At 38.7% G+C, this 22517-nt stretch overlaps 1 protein-coding gene across 3 annotated transcripts in view; it reads right to left on the reverse strand.

Moving 5' to 3' along the window:
- KCNN2 (potassium calcium-activated channel subfamily N member 2) overlaps positions 1-22517 on the reverse strand; it is a 160387-nt gene that overhangs the window by 15274 nt on the left and 122596 nt on the right. For all 3 annotated transcript variants that reach the window (XM_049873643.1, XM_049873644.1, XM_049873646.1), the window contains 2 exons: positions 19479-19620; positions 9204-9314 (listed from right to left, as the gene is read on the reverse strand). In XM_049873643.1, the coding sequence (XP_049729600.1) occupies positions 9204-9314; positions 19479-19620 (253 nt within the window). The remainder of the gene's footprint in view (positions 1-9203; positions 9315-19478; positions 19621-22517) is intronic.

Raw genomic sequence — 22517 nt, forward strand, 5'->3', positions numbered from 1 at the left:
GCCTCATTGCTCTAGCTAGGACTTCAGCACAATGTTAAATAGAAGTGGTGATAAACGGCATCCTTGTCTTGTTCCCATTCTCAGGTAGAATGTTTTCAGCCTCTCTCCATTGAGAATGATGTTGGATGTTGGTTTTGTATAAAAAAAAAAAAAAGATGCCATTTATTATGTTGAGGAAAATTTCCCTTCTATTCCTCTCTTTTCGAGAGTTTTTTTTTTTTTTAATCAGGAATGGGTGTTACTTATTGAATGCGTTTTCTGCATCGATTGAGATGATCATGTGATTTTTTTCTTTTGTTTTATTTATGTAGTCGATTACATTGATTAATTTTCTAGTGTTGAACCATTCTTGCATACCTGGTATGAATTCCACTTGGTTGTGGTGTATTTTTTCAACATGGTGATGAATTTGACGGGCTACAATTTTATTAAGAATTTTTGCATCTATATTCATAAAAGATATTGGTCTGAAATCTTTTGTGTGGTATCTTTCCCTGGTTTTGGTATCAGGGTTATGCTGGCTTCATAGAATGACTTTGGAAGTATCCCTTCCTTTTCTATGGTCTGAAATAATTTGAGTAGTACTGGTGTGAGCTCTTTGAATGTTTGGTAGAATTCTCCAGTGAAGCTGTCCAGGCCAGGTTTTTTGGGGGGGGGGAGTGGGGGGAGTTTATTACTTTTTCAATATCTTGTTATGTCTGTTCAGATTTTCTACCTCGGTTTGTGTTAGTTTAGGTAGGTAATGTGTTTCTAGGAATTTGTGCATTTCCTCTAGGTTTTCAAATTTGTGGGAGTACAGTTTTTCACAGTACTCATTAAGATTCTTTTTATTTCATTTGGATCAGTTGTAATGTCCCCCACTTCATTTCTTATTTGGGTTATTTGCTTCTTCTCCTGTTTTTCTTTTGTCAATTTGGCCAGTGGTTTGTTGATTTTGTTGATCCTTTCAAAGAACCAACTTTTGGTTTTGTTGATTCTATTGTTTTCCTGTTCTCTATTTCATTATTTCTGCCCTAATTGTTATTATTGCCATTCTTCTAGTGGCTGTGGGCTTCTTTTGTGTTCTCTTTCTATTTGGATTGTAGGGCTATGTTTTGATTTTGTCCCATTCTTCTTTTTTGATGTGTACACCTATTGCTATAAAGTGACATCTGAGCAGTGTCTTTGCTGGGTCCCAAAGGTTTTGGTATGATGTATTTTCATTTTCATTCAAATCTAGAAATTTTTTTATTTCATCTCTTATTTCTTCTATTACCCAGTGGTTTTTAAGCAGCGTGTTATTCAGTTTCCACGTATTTGATTTTTTTTTTTTTTCCTTGCTCTTCCTGTGATTAATTTCTACTTTTATGGCATTGTGATCAGAGAAAATGCTTTGTATTGTCTCAGTGTTTTGGATTTTGTTGAGGGTTGCTTTGTGACCTATGATGTGGTCTATCCTGGAGAATGTTCATGTGCATTGGAGAAGAATGTATATTTCGCTGCTGTTCAGTGGAGTATTCTATATATGTCTATGAGGTCAAGATGGTTGATTGTGGCCTTTTGATCTTCTGTACCTTTGCTGAGTTTCTTTCTAGATGTTCTGTCCTTTACCAAGGGGGCTGTGTTGAAGTCTCCTATTATTGTGGAACAATTTCTTTTTTCAGTACTTTCAGTTTATGTGTTTTGGAGCCTTGTCGTTGGGTGCTCAGATATCTATTATGTTTATCTCGTCATGGTGGATTGTCCCTTTAACCATTATATAATGTCCTTTGTCTTTTATGGTAGATTTTGCCCTAAAGTCATTTTCATCTGAGATTAGTATTGCCACTTCTACTCTTTTTTGATTGCTGTTTGATATTTTTTTTTTCCATCCTTTGATTTTTGATATATTTATGTCATTGTGTCTAAGGTGTGTCTCTTATAGACATCATATTGATGAGTCATTTTTATTTTTTTTAATCCATTCTGTCACTCTCTGTCTCTTTACAGGTGCATTTAAGCCATTCACATTCAGTGTGATTATCAGTAGATTTGAGTTTATTGCATCATTTTGTAGTGCTTTTTTTTCTGTGGTAGTGACATTTTCTTTGTTCCTCTTACTCTCCTGTGCTGAGTTCCTTTTGTTGGTGGAATTTCTTTTCATTTATTTCATGTTTGCTGAGACTATTTTTCTTCTTCAGTTTGATGAATAGGTTTGTTAACTTTCTTTGTGATTATCTTAAAATTTACCCTTCCTAAGTTTGAACCAGTCTTTTATAACTTGACATTGCCTTGACTTCCTCTCCATTTGAAAGTTCTATACCTATACTGTGTATTACCCCTTTTATTGTTCTGATGTTGTTATCATTTACAGATTGATATCTCTAGTTCCCTGTTTTGAATTCTTTAGTTTTGTTTTATCTCTGAGAGTTCATTACCTAGGTTGGTTGGTATTTCGCTGATACTGACCTGTGTCCTAGATTGAAGTTATTGTGTGATGTTATTGGTTCTCTAACCGAAAGACTCCCTTTAATAATTCTTGCAAGTTTGGTTTGGTTTTAACACACTCCTTCAATTTCTGTGTATGTGGAAGTGTCCTAATTTTGCCATCATATTTGACAGAGAGTTTTGCAGATTATTCTTGGTTGGCAATTTTTTTCTTTCAGGGTTTTATATATATCATCCCACTGGCTTCTTGCCTGCCTGGTTTCTGCCAAGTAAATCAGAGCTTAGTCTTATTATTTCCCCTTTGTACGTGACTTTTTGTTTTTCTCAAGCTGCTCTCAGGAGTCTTTCTTTGGCTTTAGCAAGTGTGATTATGATATGTCTTGGTGACTTTCTTTCGATGCATATCCTATGTGGGTTTCGATAAGCTTCTTGGATGGTCATCTTTTCATCTTTCATGATATTAGGGAAGTTTTCTGTCAGCAAACATTCAGTGATCCTCTCTGTATTTTCCTTTTTACCTTCCTGTTCTGGAACTCTGATCACACACAAATTTTTGCTCTTGATTATATCCCACATTGTTCTCAGGTTTTCTTTTCTCTGATTTTTCCTCAAACAATGTGGCATCCGTGGATTTGTCTTCAGTTTCACTTATTGTCTTCCCTTGTTTCAAATTTGCTCCTAAAACCTTCTATTTCCATTGTCCATTTCTGAAACTTTGTTGTTTATCTTTTGGATTTCTAATAGCTGTTCTTGAATGATTTCTAATTGTTTATCTTGATGTTTTGTTCTTGTTTTATTTTCCTAAAGTCTTCTATTTGTCTGTGTTTTCCTTGATTTTGTCTGCATTTTACTTGCTCTTTTCCTAATTTCTTAGACAGCCTTGAATATTAGACTTTTGAGTTCCTTATTAGGTAGTTCCAGTGACTTTTCTTCTGCTGGAAGGTCAACTGATAGTTTATCCTGGTCACTTACCACAGCCATCTTGTCCTGTTTTTTTTTTTTTATTTAACATTTTGATATTGTCTTCTATTTTCAAGATATTCAGGTATTTTCTTTCTTTCTTTTTTTATTGTGCTTTAGATGACAGTTTACAGAGAAAAGTACTTTCTCATTACACAATTAATACGCATTGCTTTGTGACATTGCTGCCAACCCCACAATGTGTCAACACTCTCCCCTTCTTGACCTTGTGTTCCCCATTACCAGGATTCCTGTCCCCTCCTGCCTTCTCATCCTTTTCTCTGGGCTGGTGTGCCCATTTAGTCTTGTTTTATGGGCCTGTCTAGTCTTTGGCTGAAAGGTGAACCTCAGGAGTGACTTCAGTACTGAGGTAAAAAGGTGTCTGGGGCCATACTCTCTGGGAGGTATTATTTTCTTTAGTTATGATTGTAGGTTTGTTTCATCCTGCTTTTTTGTTTCGTTTGCTTATGTCTGTGTGGGTTGGCTAGGTGTGTTTTGTTGCTTGCTCGTCTGTGGACGTGATAGTTCTCACCACTTTGTCCAAGTGTGCAGGGCAGGTCTGGCGGGGGGAGGGGTGGAGATAGGTCATTTGCAGCATGAACCGGGTTGTAGTGGGGCCATGGCAGTTGGTGGGAAGGGGCTGGGGGGGTCCAGGCCTGTGGTCTGGGCCAGTTTTCCTTGCAGATGTGGCTGGCAGGGTGGAGGAGAGAGGCAGGAGGTTGGGGCGAAGGAAGGGGCAGAGGGAGCTAGATGGAGGAGGGGAATAGGGTGGCGTTGGTAGTTAGGGTTGCTGGGATGGGGCAGTTATAGCCTCTGTTCACCAGAGGGGTGGGGGTTGTAGGAGCATGTGCCTGTGGTTACAGGGTGAGAGAGTCTGGGCTTCTTTTTCAGTTTCAGCCAGCAAACGTGGTCTTACTTAGCCCTGCGTATATCCGTGCTGTACCTCTATCTCCTGTTGGGAATTCTGTGAAGATGGCTTTCTACATGCTGCGCTGTTGGTTTCATTCCAATGTGGTCATGCTGAGTCATGCTATTTGGCCAAGAATCTCCACTCTGTATCTCTATTCCTTCCCCATTTTCTATGTTTCTTCTTCTCCTCAGTGACTTCTGATCTAATATTTTACCCTTCATTTAAGATTCAGAGTTTCAGGATTGATATCTGTATCACTTGGTTTTTCAGGTCTTTGTTGCAGCAGGTAGGATGGCTTAATGCACTTGACTAGTCTGCTGTTTTGGCTCCGCCCTCTGAAGTCTGTAAGCTTTTAAAAAAGAGATTCACTGCTTATCTTGATGCATTTTAAATGATCCCTTCTCTTTGGGATGATGGAGGTTTGGTTGAAGGGGCGTAGGGAACCTCAATTTCAGAGTTCAATGGGGCAGGTGATGCCCTTGAGGCCTTAAGTTTTGGGATTTGTATTTACTGAATACTCATTTTAGCTGATAGGCTGAATGAATTCTTCATCTAAAAATGAAATTCCTGTAGCTGTTTTCAAACATGTGCATTTACTTTGAAACATGTCTAACTCCCTAGTAGATTTTCAACTACAGTAGTAAAGATTTTAAAGCATCTTTAAGTGCTACTTTTCAAAATGGCAGCCACCAAAAAATACATCCCAGAAGAATAAACAACCCACCCTCTGCCTATTACTCAGATGTGTTTTTAACAGGACATTTTTCTTCCCTCTTAGAGTTGAAAGGGGACAGACAGAGGCCAGGGCCAAAGTACCTCAGTGTTGTACAGGTTTGAATTGATGGGGAAGTTGTATGAAAACGATATGCAAACTTATAGGAAAAAACAGGAACAGGGAAGCAGTTCTATGCATCAGTGATCATTTAGATCATTTAAATCTCTGTTTTTTCAATTAAGAACCCTTCATACAATCATCTAGTAATATATCTCTCAAGACCCCCTTAGTCCCCTTTCCAGGGCTTTTACAAACTCTTAGAGGGCAAGGGTCATGTCACCAATCTTTGTGTTTCTCCAGCTGAGTGCTTTGGGCATAGCTGGTACTAAATAAATACCTATGTAGTTAAATTGAGCACCATCGTATGTATGACTGGCATCATAAAACTTCTCCTTATTATGAACCACAGATACATATCTATCAATCAAATATAATTTATAATTCCTAATAATAAGAGTGTTCAGGTTTAGAGGAGACCTGGGTTCTAAGTGGGTTAGTCCATTTCCACCTATGAATTCAACAAATGTACCGATTCTCTACCACATGCTAGATCCTGTGATAGGTGGTATGAGATGGAATCACAGATATACCTCAGAAATTTAGTACCTGCAATAATTCTAGAGCCAATTAACAGACCAAAATCACTCTGAAATATAATTTATTTCCTAATCCTCAAAAAATAAGGCAAGTGGAGGGACAATTCATTGCTAACAGGACCCCCCTTTCACATACATTGGAAAATAAAAATGTTTGCTCTACCCCATGAATGCTTAACTATAATTAAAATATTTTAGCAGAAAAAATTTAAAAGGCATATTAATAAAGAGGAAATTTAATAATTTGAGAAAATGAAGGCCCTAAAGGAAATCTATTAAAAGTAGCAGTACTTACCCAGATGCCTTAAAACCACTTTCATGGTGTAAAGGCCATGAAATGTTATATTGCTGAAGCCATAGGAAGTATGGCAAGATATATTGTTAAGTATAACAGTACTTTATAAACCACTACAACTGTTAAAACTAGCCTTTAACTGAAAATTTGCTTTATTCAAACGTAGATGATATAGGTAACTAGAGCATTGTCTAAAAGGCTTCTTTCTTTATACTCTTTCTATAACTACTTTGATTCTTCTTTTTCAACTTATATTTCTTTGTTTTTCTTCCTGCTGCCTCTCCCTTCAGAGACTTTTTAGTGGAGTACTTCTAGTCTCTGACTAAAGAACCAGGACAATTTCTTGCCTCCAGTTCTGATAACTAAGGTAAAATCTTGCCACATATGCTCTGTGGTGACAGCTGGACATGGACAATGCTACTAAGCCTGTGGAACAGGGCAATGCCAAGTGGTCCCTTTTTTGTTTTAATCCGCTGGGGTGTGTAGCCAAGGACCATGGAAAAGGTACACAGAGTAAGTCCCCCAAAATTTCTGTTCACTTGTTAAGATACACGCAGGAAACACAATTATATAACCATATAATAATGTTCTTATTGAGAATTCTTAACAGCATTGGAAACCCCCACAGTGGACATTAATATGTATAATTATCCTTCATGGTACATCTAGTTACTTAAATTTATGTCTGCGTTCTCAGAATTGCTTATTTTTAAGTTTCTTTCCAAAATGAGAATATTCTGAGGGCCAAACTCCAAGTTTTCCTCTTGGTTCTGACCTGAATGAAAAGTATGATAAACTGCAAATTTATGAAATAGCTGGTCCTATCTTGCTAAGCCAGGTGACAAATTATTGGTATTATGCTTTCATTTTGAAATTATTAATCTGGGTACAAATACTCACCAGCCTTTTTTGAATTGCAGATTGCCAGGTAAACTTTTAGAATTACACAGAACAATCTCTCTTAATATTGTTTTCAAATATAGTATTTTTTTAGTTAACATGGCCATACATACATAGTATATATATGTGTATGTATGTCCCTGGGTGGTGCCAATAGTTAAACACTCATCTGCTAACCAAAAGGTTGGCAGTTCAAGTCCATCCAGAAGGGCCTTGGAAAAAAGCCTTGGCAATCTACTTCCAAAAAATCAGCTGCTGAGAGCTGATACATACATATAGCATAAGATACACATTTATTAAATGAATATAATTATTTCAATGAAAATTGGAATAAATTTTCTAGAGTCAAAATCTGTTAAGAGGAATCATCCTAGTCTAGTCTAGTCTTTGTGGCAGTCTGCTTCTGTAAAAATTACAGCCTTGGAAAGCCTATGGGGTCGCTATGAGTTAGAATCAACTCAGTGGTAACAGGTTTTGTTTTTTATCTTCTCTACTAAAACATCAAAACCCTTGGGGAATAACAAACTAAACTAAAACCGTGGTTCTCAACTGGGAGATTTGTCTATTCAGGGGATATCTGGCAATGTCTGGAGACATTTTTGGTTGCTCTAAGTTGGGGGGAGCTCTAGCATCTAGTGGGTAGAGGTCAGATGCTGCTAAACATCCTACAATGCACAGAATAGCCCCGCTACAATGCACAGGACAGCCCTGCAACAGAATTATGCAGTTTGAAAGATCAATAGTGCTGCAGTTGAAAAACCCTGAACTAAAGTAACTAAACTATGAAATCAACCTGGATCTTTTCCTGAATGAAAATGAGTGACTCACAAAAATCTTCATCATAGGCATACACAGCAAGGTGATACTGTAGATATTGTAACTGAAGTCCTTGTCTTTTCAATAATTTGGATATAAAATATCAATAATCTAAAGTAAAATTTAAAGAAATTACATACTTCCTTCTTAGGATAAAACTAAAAACCCTGCTTATGAAACATGACAGTATCTGCCCAAACATGCTAACTTGGCTTTCTTATTTGCGGCTCAATCATAATTTTTTACTGTTGAGAAGATTTACATGCAAACATGTGGGCTATATGGTATTTTAAGGTATTTTTTTTTTGGGGGGGGGCTAGTATTTTAGGGCATTAACTTTATTCCTGAGAAAACAAACAGATAATCTTACTGACAAAAGTATTTTGATTATACAAGGGAAGTGTTGTTGTGATATGGTAAAGCTGGTGACTCAGACACAAACTGGCAGTACAGAACTCCAAAGGACATAACTGCCAATGAACAGAACAACAGTGTTTAGGAGTTAAGACTCAGAAAGCATCAGCAAGGGGATTGCAATTAATGTTTTCATTTCTATTGAAATGACTACTAGGAAGTTATACAAGATTACTTCTATACACACAACCAAAATCAAGAGTAAGTAGAAACACTGAAAATTAGAACTTTACTTGAAATTTCTATTGATTCTTTTATGGGTGAAGTTACCAAATGACATTGTGTTCTGTTATTTCAGTGACAGCCTGATTGGATTCCACTTTGGTGAGTGGTTAAATCGCAAGATGACGGTGTTATAATTTTTAGTTATTTTTGACCTTAGAATTTTAGAAACTCTGGTGACCATTAAGAGAGGCTAAAAATTTAGTCTAATAGAAATCTTTTTCCTCTTACTTGGCTTTCTACCTTGATATAATGACTTTGAGCAAGTGAGCTAACCTCTTGGTTTCCACATTTGTAAAATGGGCATAAAAACAGCATGTCCCTCATAAAGCTGTGAGGATAAAATGAGTTTATACATACGGTGTGCTTGGAGTGGGGCCTGGGGCCCAGCTTTTTTTGGACATTGATATCTCACCCAGGTGCTATACCACTTGACATTCTCTCTGATGACATTTAAATTATGGACAGGGCCTGTCTCTGTCACTACCTTTGGTTCCTAAAGGTTAGTGGTTGTTTTTTATTCATCTCTGCAACCACAGTCTCTAGACTGGCTTATAATATTTGTGGAATCACCTTCTCATAACACTCCTATATTATACTGGCAGTGTGCTCCTTCCTACGCAATCCAATATTGGCTGCTTTTTGTATACGCCGCACTTAAATGTTAAGTAGCCTATTTATTTAGATTTATGTGGCTTATTTTTATCCTTGAGAAAATACCACAGTTGTCCAATTATTTCCTAACCTGACCTAAAATTAGGACTGGCCTATTATCAAAATGTAAAAAATGGAATTGTTTCTAAGAATGCCTCAATTTTCAAGCATGTCATTTCCAATTCAGATGTCAAAAACTATATTGTCCACCATTAAAAAAATATTTCTTTCGAAGATACATGGGTGGTAACTTACTCTTTTAGTCAGCTGAGTATCCATCATGAAATTGTGCACGTGTTTTTCTGCTTTGGTAAGTTCTAGCTTTCTCGCCACTACAGCTACCACCAGGGCTGTGCAACCAGCACCCTGAAAACAAGGAGAAAAAAGAACCCCTAGGAGTTATTACTTTCTAATGAAATTTAAAAGTATGTTTTGTGTTAAATGTATAAGCTTTTTGAGATAAAAGCTCTGTAATATTCAGTGTCTCCAATAAATACTGCAGAAAACACATGGTCAACAAACACAAGTAATAGGCCTTTAGATTGTGGTTGAGAAAAGTTCACATATCTTAAGTACTAAAGCATAATATTTAAGTAAAACACATTTCTATCACAAATAAATGGTCAAAAAGTAACTTTCTGCATGATCAGAAACTTTTTAAAAAGTAGAGCAACCAGTTATATGCTACAAGTATAATGGGAACAAATAAGAATAAATTAGCATAACTGCATGGCATAAAGATAAGTATTTTTGGGGAAAGAATATTCCATAATCTTCTCTCAAGATGAGACCAGCAGGCCTTGAGCCAATCAACTGCAATGTACCAGGAGAAAATGGGGCTAATTAACTCAGCATACTCACAACTTCAGAGTTTTCCACGTATGTAACGGAAGGAATCACAGGAAGATCGTAGTGACCTAGACAGCAGGGTATATGAAGTACTAAAGGTAAGCGATAAGCCATCCTACTATTCTAGAGGTATACCAGCACAAAGAGATGCTTGGGCCGCCTTTATTTTGAAGAAAGCAACAACAGTCCTTTGGGTATTAAGCTATTGTGATGATCACTTGGGATAAGAGATGGGACACTATGTGGTACCCCAAAGGTTGTAGTCCTCTCCTGTATGATCAATATGATCAAGGTGTGTCCATCGCAAGTCATGAGATATAAGAGTTCTCTGGTGAAACACCAACGATTAAGTACAAAGTTAGGAGGCAAGGCTGGAGAACCCAAGCCAAGGCCGTGCTGCCACAGATACCTCACCAGTGCTGGGAACAGCCAACCTGCTGCTGGGAGGGAAGGCACCAACTAAACGGGCTCCTAAGGGGTCCATGAAAGGGAAGTCCAGACTTACGCACAGAATCTCAACCCTGAGAGGGCAACAGAGCAGCAGAGATTGCCAAGCAAGTTTCAATGGACAGATAACCAGGAGTGAAGTGTAGGGTGCTCACAGCATAGCCATCCAAGAAAGAGTCTTAAATTCCCATGAGGTAGCCTGATTTCCATCATTACCAGTAGGTCTGGGAGAAAGGCTTCATTTTTATCTAAAAATCACTAGTTAAAATATCAACTTTGCACCTTAAACTTGCACCTTAAAAATGTGGTTGTCAACATCTTGGATATCTAATATTAAAAAAAAAAAAAAACTCACTGCTGTCAGGTCGATTCTGACTCATGGCAACCATGCACATAGGATAACATTATGACTGTATTCAATTTTTTACTTCTAAAATATTTAAAGATACAATATAATGTTTAAAAAGCAAGCAGGAAAGTTATATGCATAATATGCTCCCAATTTTATTTTTTTAAAAAGCCACCTAAAAAAAAAAAAACCAGAAAGAAATAAGTCCAGCTGTGAATATAGGGGAAACTCTGGTGGTGTAGTGGTTAAGAGCTACGGCTGCTAACAAAAAGGTCAGCAGTTCAAATCTACCAGGTGCTCCTTGGAAACTCTATGGGGCAGCTCCAGTCTGTCCCAGAGGGTCGCTGTGAGCTGGAATTGACTCAACAGCAATAGGTTTGTTTTTTTGGTTATCTCTCAGTGGTTGGAATATTGGTGACTTACTTTGTTCTAATAAACAAATTTTACTTATATAAATACAAAATTGTACATTTAAAAGTGATAATTTGTGGCTTAAGAAAACATTTAACCTATCTTTTATACGTATTTACATTAACTTAAAAAAATTTAACCTAGGAAAATGATTTTAAATGCATCATAGTTTACTTATGGTTTATTATATAATTAAAATATAGAACCATTTTCATTTGAATAAATATAACAACTCATTCGTTGGTCTAGGACTGAAAACAAGAAAGGTTTTTATCACAGTCATTTGACTTTTATTTCCTGAATGTATTCATAAGTAAAACAAGGAAAGTAAAAGCAGATGACAGAGAACACAGGTAAGGAACGTCCGTCTGTGTGATAGTGATCCTGGTAGTTTGTGTGGTGTGCAGACAATGAAGGCAAGGTGTTTTTAGAGCTGGATACTGATGAAAGGAAAGAATGGCCTTTGAAAGCATTTATACCCATCTTCATTTCAGATCCAAAGAAACCAAACCAAACCCAGTGCCGTCAAGTCGATTCCGACTCATAATGACCCTACAGGACAGAGTAGAACTGCCCCAGGGAGTTTCCAAGGAGCGCCTGGTGGATTTGAACTGCTGACCCTTTGGTTAGCAGCTGTAGCACTTAACCATTACGCCACCAGGGTTTTCATTTCAGATATCTACCACTAAATCCTAGGAGGAAAGACTTGGCAATCTACTTGCAAAACTTAGCCATTGAAAACCCTATGGAGCACAGTTCTACTATGACACACAGGGGTTGCTATGAATTGGAAGCCAACTCAATGGCAGCTAAAAATACAAAATCTAAATAGTTATGAGAGGACTAGCCCTAATCAGTGGAAGTAATTAGTGGCCACACACCACCACCATTCCCACATGTACCTGTCTGCTTTATGGACTAGCATCTGCTTCCAAGTACAGGATCACCTGTTGCATGTATGCTTCCAGGTATTCCTTTATCAGGGAGTTTTGTGAGATTTGGGATAGCAATGGTTCTTTAGCAAGCAGGAAATGTAAAAATCCAAGGGGCTTCTACTGCTAGAGAGATAGCCATGAAGAGGGCAGTTGGCACAGAAGATGGATATTGTTCTGGCAGGATCTCTGCTGAGATCCTTCTGGAAAGAAATCAAAATCCTAACAGGAGTGGAAAATCACTGGTATCAAGAGCCTTTGGAAGTTGATTTTTATTTGTGTTTATACTTTGCTCTATTCTTTCCTGCTGCTGGCCCATTTCTTGTAAAGTGTTCTCTAGCTCACCAGAAGTCTCATGCATTAAAATGAATACCTTTGTGGCAAATTGTAGAAGTAAATCTGACAATTAGTATTTACTGAAACTATTGCCTGAATCTTTCACGCCATTGTCCCAACTGTGTATTTCTTTAAATTATAACTCAAGGGCCACTTCGAAACCTCTTTTTCCCCAGATTTGAAGCCCTTCACTTATCTTTAAATCTTGCTTTAATTACGTTCATACCTCTCTAGGTTCTTAATAAATCTTAAGAGGATCTGATATACAGTAAAACCTATGAGACCCAGAACTTGACTGCCTCATTTTTTCCAGGTCTCTCAAGTTTTCCGCCTTTAGCAGGCTTTACTGTATACTGAGTTGGGTTATAGGAGAGTACTTTGATTTTTAGAGTTATACAGAATGAATCTGGCCAACTTCTGAAAGCTTTCTAGGCTCAAGGTAAATTCCTGCCAACACATTAATAATGATTATAGTAACTTAAGAAATTGCATAATGTTATTGTCCACTCAGTGTCTGCTTCCAGGACCATTCTGTTTCATAAAGTAAGAATGAAAGTGAGTATGCTCTCACAACATTTTCTCTGAAGCCTGTCACCATCACACTCAATGTATAAACAGTTGGTATTAACATATGTTGTTATGCTATTCTGTGAAATTAATATCCTGGTTACTTCTCTCCAGTTTCATTTATGTTTTTAGGGAAAAACTAAGGCAAATTACTGTGTTTATGAAACCAACATATTAACAGCAAGGGCTTAAGTTTTTCAGGGGAGAGAGGAAGAGAGAGAGAAAGGCCTTGCCTTAGAAAAGATAAGCACTGTTAATGCTCATTATACCCTATGTTCAGACCAACCTGAAAAGACAAATGACAACCAGAGAGCATAAGCTACTGCTGACTCCCAACACCTGGAGAGTCTTAAATGCTGCCAAATTAAAATGCAGTGCGCTTGGCTCCACTTTATTCTTCCTTATAGCACGGAAACTATAGGCCGTGCTGATCCCTAGAATATAAAAGAAGTTCAGGTAGCTCATTTTTGCCCAGACCATTTATCACATATCAGAGATGTGACATAGTTTTACTCTAGATTAGCTGGTTATGCTGATCCTGCAAATAGTTCCAAAAATCATTTTGAAAAACCATTTTAGGATTAAGCTTTAATAAGAATAAAAGCCTAGGAAATTCCTTCAATAACACACTGAAAAAAAAAAGTTTTAAGTACTTCCTTATTGAAAAAGGTATTCAAAAATTCAACCTAATGACATTTATATTAAAAAAAATCTAGACTACTCATCATCACAGAGAATGACTCTGATGAAAACAATGTTTGTAATATTCCAGTAATTAATTTTCCTTTGGGGGTTTTATAATAGCACTTAAAAGTTCAAACTTCAATTTTATAGCCAATTTATTTAGGCTATAAGTAGTTAAAATATTATAAAAATAGAATTAATTTGGAAAAAAATCTAAACTGCCCCCAAATTAATAAAATCAGCTTTAAAACTGATTTTAAAATATCAGCTTATCCTCCAGAAGAAAAGTAAAATGAATATTTAAAACATTGGCCATTTCTCTATCCTTAGGGTTAACTGACTCAATAGAACAATAAAGACATTTTTTTACTGCCCTTGCCTGACATTAATAATTATTCATTCATAAAAATATACAAAACAATCAGTTCTGGCAAATGGAACTCTATAAAGCACTCAGCTTCAATATGATACTCCATGTAAGTTTTGCAAGGTCTCCTCAGGTCATGAAAATAAACATTCAAGGACATTTTAAGACAAAGTCCCTCTATAGAAAATGCCGCACCTCCATTTTCTTCTAATTCCAGTTGCTATTTGCTGATATGAGGGGTGGAGGTCAATTTCATATGTCCTCATGCTAAGCAAGAGATGAGACGGTCAAAGTGGCTTTGAGGGTTGAGGGCTAAAACTCTGGCCTGGGAAACCTGTCTCCTTTTCAGTGACTTGCTTTTTCAGCTCATTCTGGTATTTGGTTGCTGGAAAGAAGGATGCTCTGCATAAAACTGGCCTCAATGATGAGTCATCCCTGGGTTTCAATCTCCTTTTTAACCACGGTGCCAATGTGAGTGCACGCATCTTAGAGACAGGAAGGGTAGCTGTGCCAACTAAAAGTGCTGATAGTTGAGAAACATTAGGTGGAATTGTGGAGTCAAGGAGTTGAATGCTAGAAGGTCACAGAAACTTCCAGCTATACTTGCCTGTACCTGGAAGAAAGCAGCTGTCATATTTCTTATCAAATTTTTCTCGGGATCCACTGAGGGGAGTAGTGAAGGTCCGCTTAGGGCACTGATGGGGAATTTAGCCTTATCACTGAAAAGGCCATCATCCCCTCCTGCTGCTCTGCACAAAATAGAAACTATTGTAAGAATTTAAAGGTATTCTCTCCTTACTGGGCCTTTATTTGATGAGATTAAATGAACATACCAGGAAGAACCAAAAAGCAAACAAACCAAAAGTAAAAAACGTTTTCAAAATTGTTTTATTTATTTTATATTAAACACCTGATGGCAAATGATATAAGATAAATAAAAAGATCCTAGAAAATACAACATTAAGGGAATGGCTTCCTGTGTCCACTGGCGGGGGAGAAAAAAATCTCAAGGGAAAGAGAGAAAGTGGCAGGAATACAATCAGACTGCGTAGACTTGGCCCTCCTTCGCATCAGTCACTTCTTGTTTCAGCTCTGGCTAATTCATTGCTGGGTTTGAGAGCATCCTCTGACTGAGTTAACACTGTAGCGCACTACCCTTCAGGATAAAAAGTAGTGAACTCTGACAAATGACTGAGTTGCCCTGTGTTCTTAAATCAAGACTCCTCAACACTGGGTAAATTCGATGCTGACAAGATGGTTAATTGTCAAATGTTCTTAGCTTAGGGAAAAGACTAGGTGGTACACAGGCTTCTGAATTTACTATGCTTTGGGTTTGCTTTTTTTAAAAAATTATCTAGTGTGGTAATTTTTAAGTTATTGTGAACTGGGCAACATTTCTGCATTGCATATGTTTCTCCAGAGTAACCACTGGGATGAAAGAAATCTAAATTACACATGTCTGAAGTGAGCTCACTTTTGTTGAGGGATAGTTGGTGAACTCCTTCAAAATCTAGGGGTTTATAGACCACTATCAGATAATCAACTCCTATCCCTAGGAACGAAACCCTGGTGGCGTAGTGGTGAAGAGCTATGGCTGCTAACCAAAAGGTTGATAGGTTAAGTGTTGGTAAAAGGGAAATTTCTACTCAACTGGTTTGACCCAACACACTGGAACGCTTGTTAAAGCATTTTCAGAATAGAAGATACATCTATTTAGTATTTCCATAATCATTTATGTATAACATTGTAAACACAACCTAAAAATTATAAGAAAAGCTTTGCATGATTGTCTTGGATTCACAATTTACTGAAGAGAAGCCAAGAGTTATTTTTTGACAAGGACATTTGTTTCTTTCTTAGAAATATTACAGAAAACAGTCTTTCCTCATAGTTTAACAATATATTTCTGCCAAGAGCACTACATATTCATATACTTGGCTCTCAAAAATATGACTCATGACACAATCTAGCTTTGAGTTTTACCCTATAAAATGTGGACTTCCACGTTCATGGCATAATTAATTTCATTACCTTTATGAAGAAAACAAGCAGTGCTAATTTCTTTACATGTAAATTTTTAAAATGAGAAAGCTTTGAGTGTTAGCATTTGGACGAATTCTATTTTGCCTCAAAATGAAAAATACCACATAAAGGTATGCATTCTATCAAAATTTCATAAACACAAGAAAATTCAAATATAAAACAGCACAAAGAAACACAGTACTTCAGAGATAATATACAAGACGATTCAGAGATGACCCTGTGCTCTCTCAGGGGTGTCACAGATTAAATTTCTTTGGCCAAAAGAGAGAAAGCTCATAGGAAAGCTGGCAATGTGCATTTTACTTAATCATGCACTGTGAAAGCCCAAGGAGGAACAGGAAAATAAATACTTGAAATAAAATCAAGTCATTTCCGGCTTCGATAACTCAAAATAAGACAAAATGATATTTAAACTTCCTAAAATCAAAAAGACAATAAAAACAATATCTATATTGTCAGCCAAACACTCCCCATATTTGTTTCTAGACAACCTCTTGATCCTCAGGAAATTTATATAGGAGGTAATCAATGCCCAGAAATTCACCCCCAGAAGACTCCTCTTTGGCATGACTCTACAAGCATCTGCTTATCTAGGGATAGAGGCGATTCAAAGATTATAGAAGCTCTCTATATGCAAGTAAGCCAAATTTAGTTGCTTCTAGGGGAAATCAATGTTCAGGAAGCACTGAGCCTCTGTTTACAGTGATAGAAAATTTGGCAACAGATATTGGTGAAGGTTGCACAACATGATTGATATAATTGGTGTCAATGAATTGTACCTGTGAAAGGTGCTGAATTGGCAAATGTTATTATTTTCATAACATTAAAAAAAAAAATTTTTTTTTTTTTGTTTACAAAGCAGCAGCCAAGGAAGGAGTTGAAGAAGTCACCAGCCTAAGAACTGTAGGATGAATTGTTTTACCATGAACCTAGACAGCAGGAATGATGTCACTATAAATTTCATTATATGTAACATTTTTGTGTCCGTATAAAGTTGCTGATAACTTCTATTAAAAAAAAAAAAAAAGTGTTACGGATTAAATTATGCCCCCCAAACCGTGTTGTAAATCCTAACCTCTGGCTATAATCCCATTTGGGAATGGACTGTCTTTGTTATGTTAATGAGGCAGGATTAGTGTAGTGTGTTTCTGGAGTCAATCTCTTTTGACATATAAAAGATTAAGCAACACAGCAGAGGAGAGATGGGGTAAGACATAGATGTCAAGACACATGGAGACCTCCAAGAAACCAGGAAACAGAAGCTGAAGGGACAAGGAGCTTCTTCCAGAGTTGACAGAAAAAGCCTTCTCCTAGAGCCAGCACCCTGAATTCCCACTTCTAGCCTCCTAATCTGTGAGAAAATAAATTTGTTTTTTAAAGCCACCCACTTTTGTTATTTCTGTTAAAGCAGCACTAAATAATAACTAAGACAACAAGATGGCTAGTAAAACCCAAGCAAGGAAACAATTTAAGCAAATACATAAAAGAGTATGTACCGTCCAAGGGGACTTTGAAGGAACTCTTCTTGAGACATTGGGGACAAAGAAAAAATCTAGGAAAGATCAAAGTACCAGGCAAGGCTAACCTCAGATTTGCCTCTGATCCCACTGCAAACGAGCCACTATGCATGAATCCTTAGTCACCCTGATCGGGGAACAAGACAGGGGACCTCTTGCCAAAATGTAACACGAAGGAAGTTGTTTCTACTAAACATGAGGGGAGAGACTGCAATTACCAGCTCCCTTTTCACGTCCATTGAGGGCTTGTTATGGGGCCCTCCATAAAAAATTACAGCTATGTAAATTTTACTTCCCAAAGCATTATACAATAATAAAAATGCCATCTTTTTAGGAGAAGGGGAAAGTGACTCAGTAGTAAGCATATAATGGACTATATCGACTGCAGTGACAAAACAAAGCTCACTACAATTCACCAAGTTGTATTATACCGCAAAGTTGTATTTTCCATTATTGCGACTTCAAATGTTCAACTCTTTACAACTGGTGACCTTAACACTGGCCACAGATATTGTTTACACAGCTAGTTGCCTTATCCTAGCTCAGTACTACCCGATCAGGGAAGGTTGTTCCCACCCCATAAATGCCATGGGCTCAGTCCTTCCAGCTAGCTCTGATTCCTGGAAAAACCTTCCTACACAGCTGCTGCGAGGGTGTGCCCTCTGCAGTGGCCACTGCTGAACGCCCTCCAATGGAGAGCCAGCATATGGAAGGCCACAAGGGAAGACGTTGGGCAGGGGTGCCTAACTTTAGAAATTCTGGGAATTGGCAGCCTGAGGAGCTCTAAGCTCTGGTTCACATCCTTATGTAGGCAGAAATCAAACAAGCATCAAAGTAACACTCTTTGCTGTAAAAAAAAAATCTATAAAAATCAGAAAGAGAATAAAGAGAAGCTGAGGCCACTGAAAGTGGTGTATCATCAACTTCAAATGGCCTCTGGCTTAAATATTTAAAAATTCACACTGCCGTATAAATGAATTCTAGACAACTTCCTAGCCTTCCATTTTCATATAACTAAGATGGTACAAACCAGTCCTGGCCAAATCGTAGCATGTGGGCAGCAGGGAATGTGGCTGAGCCTGCCATGTGCCTCTGAAGGACAGTGGCATGTCACTTCCGGCTAAAAACCTGTCTGGAGCATTCCACAAGATATGGCCTCCCATATGCCACTCTCTCCCTTCACGTAGTACACTCCCCAGCTAGTGACCCCACTGAAATGTACTGAAGGTCCTTCAAATAGGCCATTTCCTCTTCTTGGGGTGCCCTTCCTTCCTCCCTCTTTGCCTGGCTACTCATCCTACTCATCTCAGCCTAAAAGTCAATTTTCTAAGGATTCTTCGAGTAGATCCCACCTCTCTCAGACAGTCCCTAAATCAGATCAGAAGCTTTGCTGCTCTTCTGCTTTATAACACTTGTCACAAATGTAATGAAAACGTATTTGTTAGTATTTTTAATGTTGGTCCTCCCCTATAAGCTCCATGATGCGGGGCCTGTGTCTATCTGCTTTTGCTGTATTCCCAATTCCTAGGCCAGTGCCTGACACACAGCTGGCACTCAACAAATATTTTTAGAATAAAATAGACAATTATTAATTCTTCAGTCCTTCAACACCCTTCAATGTAGTTATTATAGCTCATATTCTACAGATCAGAAAACGAAGTTTCAGAGATGACATGTGTACTCAGCTTCCCACAGCTAGGAAATGGCAGAGCTCACATTCAAACAAAGGGCCTCCTGACTCCAAAGCCAATGCTCTAAGATAAAATTAGTTCATCTCAGTGACTGGCCCACAAACAGGTAATGATGTTTTCCAACGAGCAATCTAGCAGCAATATGCCTTCAATGGAACTACGTGATGCGAAGAATTAAGATGAAAACTGTTGGTGCTCTTTCCCAACACAGAGCTGATTAATTTGTACTAATTTCCTGCTGTGGAGAACACAAGTAGCATGCAATGCACAGGAACTGAATAGTGTCAGTGTCTTCTTGAGAGTAAATAAAAAAGAAGAGAAGCAAAAAGTCACTTACCATAATTCCAGTAAGCAAACAAACGCCTTTCCCACAGTATGTGTTAGGTACCATGTCACCATAACCAATGGAGAGAAAAGTTATTGATATCAACCACATGGCTCCAAGGAAGTTGCTGGTAACATCCTGTTGATCATGGTACCTGAAAAACAGCGAACATAACCAGGCCTTTTTAATTAGTCTACAGTTCTGGTAGCTAAGAGCAGTTTGATTCAATTCAATAATATAACGAAGCATACTCTATAAACTGCTCTATTTAGGGGTTTTCAAAGCTCATCATTGTAAATACAGTTGAGATTCCATATAAACAATCTGAAAGACAGCAGGAAGTGCCTTAACTCTGAAAGTAAATCAGAAAGGGCAACTTTAAAATATGGAAACTGATTTTCTCCTTGCCGTTAGATGATGTCCACACTTTTGTCTTTGCACATTCCTCGGCCCCTTGCCCATGTCTCGTCCCTCCTGGATGCCCAACTGAGGTACCAGATGTGGGACAACACACAGTTCCCCAGTCTCACTCCATATCTTTGCACCAAGCTGTTCCCTCTGCTTGGACTATCTTTGGTCACCTTTTTGACTTAATGGGATTAATTCCTAGTTATCCTTCAAAGTAAATTCAGGTGGAAGCCTTTCCTGTCTCCTTTTCTCCCTGGCCCCTCCCTTGGCCTCCCTCAGCACCCTGCGCATCCCTCAGTCACAGGACTATGCCGTACTGTCCACCTGTCGGCACTTCACCAGCCATTCTGCTTGAAGGCAGAAACTGTACCTTTGATCACACAGTCCCTGACCAGAACTTGAGCCTAATAAAAGTTGTTGACTTATCAGTTGAACACAAAGAGCTTGCAGTCAAAAAGACGGAGAGGGATATAGTTTAGCCTGATTGTTCTTTAAGGTGTCAAGGCTTTCTGTGGGGAGGAGGATTTTTATATAGCAACCAGATTTCCTGTAACATTTTGCTTGAATCAACAGTGCTGTGGGCCCTTTGCCCATTACGTAGACACGCTATCCACCACGCAGACAACAGCAAGGCCGTGAGAGTTGTTACCCTGAGAAGAATTTGCTCCAGACTCAAGTTCTGTGTAGCCATGGGACAGAGCGGTTCTCTTCGGGTCTCTGTGGCAGTCAGGCCCCAGGCTCTGGCCACTAGAGGTGTTCCTTCCTTTAAGGACCACTGTCCTTCAAACTGTCAGACACCACTGGGGAATGCCGTTCTTTCCTCATTTCTTGTTCTCCGATGCCACAAAGCATGCTGTAGTCACCTGGATGCATCATCCTCTGGTTCACACTCATTCAGTCCTGCCTTTCAACCAGACTCTCCGTGTAGACAGAGCTAGGGTGCCAAAGCCCCAGGATTGATCCCATATAAAACATACACTAGGCTATCACATTTTCTTTTTTTTTTTCCTTCTGTTCTTCATCCCAAAATGAACAGGTTTTCTTCTGCAGTATCACTGGATCTGTCCTATAGGGTCGCTATGAGTCGGAATCGACTAGACGGCAGTGGGTTTGGTTTGGTTGGTTTTATCACTGGATCTTACTTCTGTCTTTGGATATACAAAAGACCTATGCTTACTACTTTTACACACTTGTCTTCTTCAAAAGAAGTAAGAGAGAAGCTAAGAAACACTGTTCCCTGCCACTTCCGTCTAAGGAAGGAGGAAGCCCTGGCTGGGGTTGAGTGGAGCACCAGAGTAAGGGCAACCCCTGCAATCTCCTGGAAGAGAAGTAAGGGCGTGTGAAGAGGCAGCAAGCTCCTGCTGATGGGCATCCTGCAAGTTTGTGGTGGTGGGAGGGCAGGCCTCCGCTGTCCCATGCCCGTGGAATTGCCATCATGACCTAGTGGTGGAGCCCCCTCTTCCCAGAATGGCTGGGCAGAGAGGCTGCTGTTGCCATATGGAAGGTCGAGATGTATTGCCAGCATTAAGGCAAGTGCTTTTCTCCTGCGAAACTTTGTTACCTAATGTGTACATACGAGTATGGCGATGTGATTAGTGCTATACTGCGGCTACAACAGCTTTTGTGGCTGTTCTGGGAGTCTGCTGTGTACGTGTAACAGGGCCTCTATGGGAGAATATGGTTTTTGGTCACAACAAGACCCTCAGAGGTAAGTTCTGGATTATGACACAGGCATGGTATTAGGGCTCTCTGCAGAGTGTTCCTCACCATGCAGTTGCTTGAAACGGAGAATACATTATCTTGGCTTAGGTGTGGGTTAATTTCCTATTCAACTGTTAAATATGAGACAAAGTTTCTTCTGAACAAAGCAGGATGCACACAGAGATCTGATACATTTAAGAGTTAATGGCTCTAGCTTCCCCGATGCATATATACATACATATAGTACTTGCATTTTCTCATTTAACATGTAGTGTTTTCATACACAGACAATCTTATTTGGCTGAAATAGTTATACACGTCACCTGCTCTATGTCAACAAAGTGTTCTCGGTCATTAGATTAGAAGATATGACCATGCCACAGGGAAATCTTCATTTCAGGCTGTTTTTATGCAGTGAGCGACCAGATGATTACTATCTGCTGTTTTTGTTCATTGTTGAGTCAGTTCCATCTCATGACAACCCCATGTACAACATAATGGCACATTGCCTGGTCTTGCGCCATCGTTGCGATCCTTGGCAATTCTTAGTCCACTGTTGTGGCCACTGTGTAGTGCCTACAACCTAGGGGCTCATCTTCCAGCACTTTATTGAACAATATTCTGTTGTGATCCATAGGGTTTTCGTTGGCTATTTTTTGGAAGTAGATTGCCAGGCCTTTCTTCCTTGTCTGTCTCAGTCTGGAAGCTTCACTGAAACCTGTTTACCGTCGGTAGCCCTGCTGGTATTTGAAATACCAATGACATAGCTTCCAGCATCACAGCAACATGCAAGCCACCACAGTAACAACACACTGACAGACGGATGGTGTACTATATGCTAGGCATATGGTTTTCCTTTGTTAGAGCAACTAGAAAGATGAGTTCGAGATTTCATAATATTAAAGATCTCTAGGGGGCAATTTCATGGCCGGTGCCTACAAG

Source organism: Elephas maximus, chromosome 2 (assembly GCF_024166365.1).
Source record: "Elephas maximus indicus isolate mEleMax1 chromosome 2, mEleMax1 primary haplotype, whole genome shotgun sequence".
NCBI lineage: Eukaryota > Metazoa > Chordata > Mammalia > Proboscidea > Elephantidae > Elephas > Elephas maximus.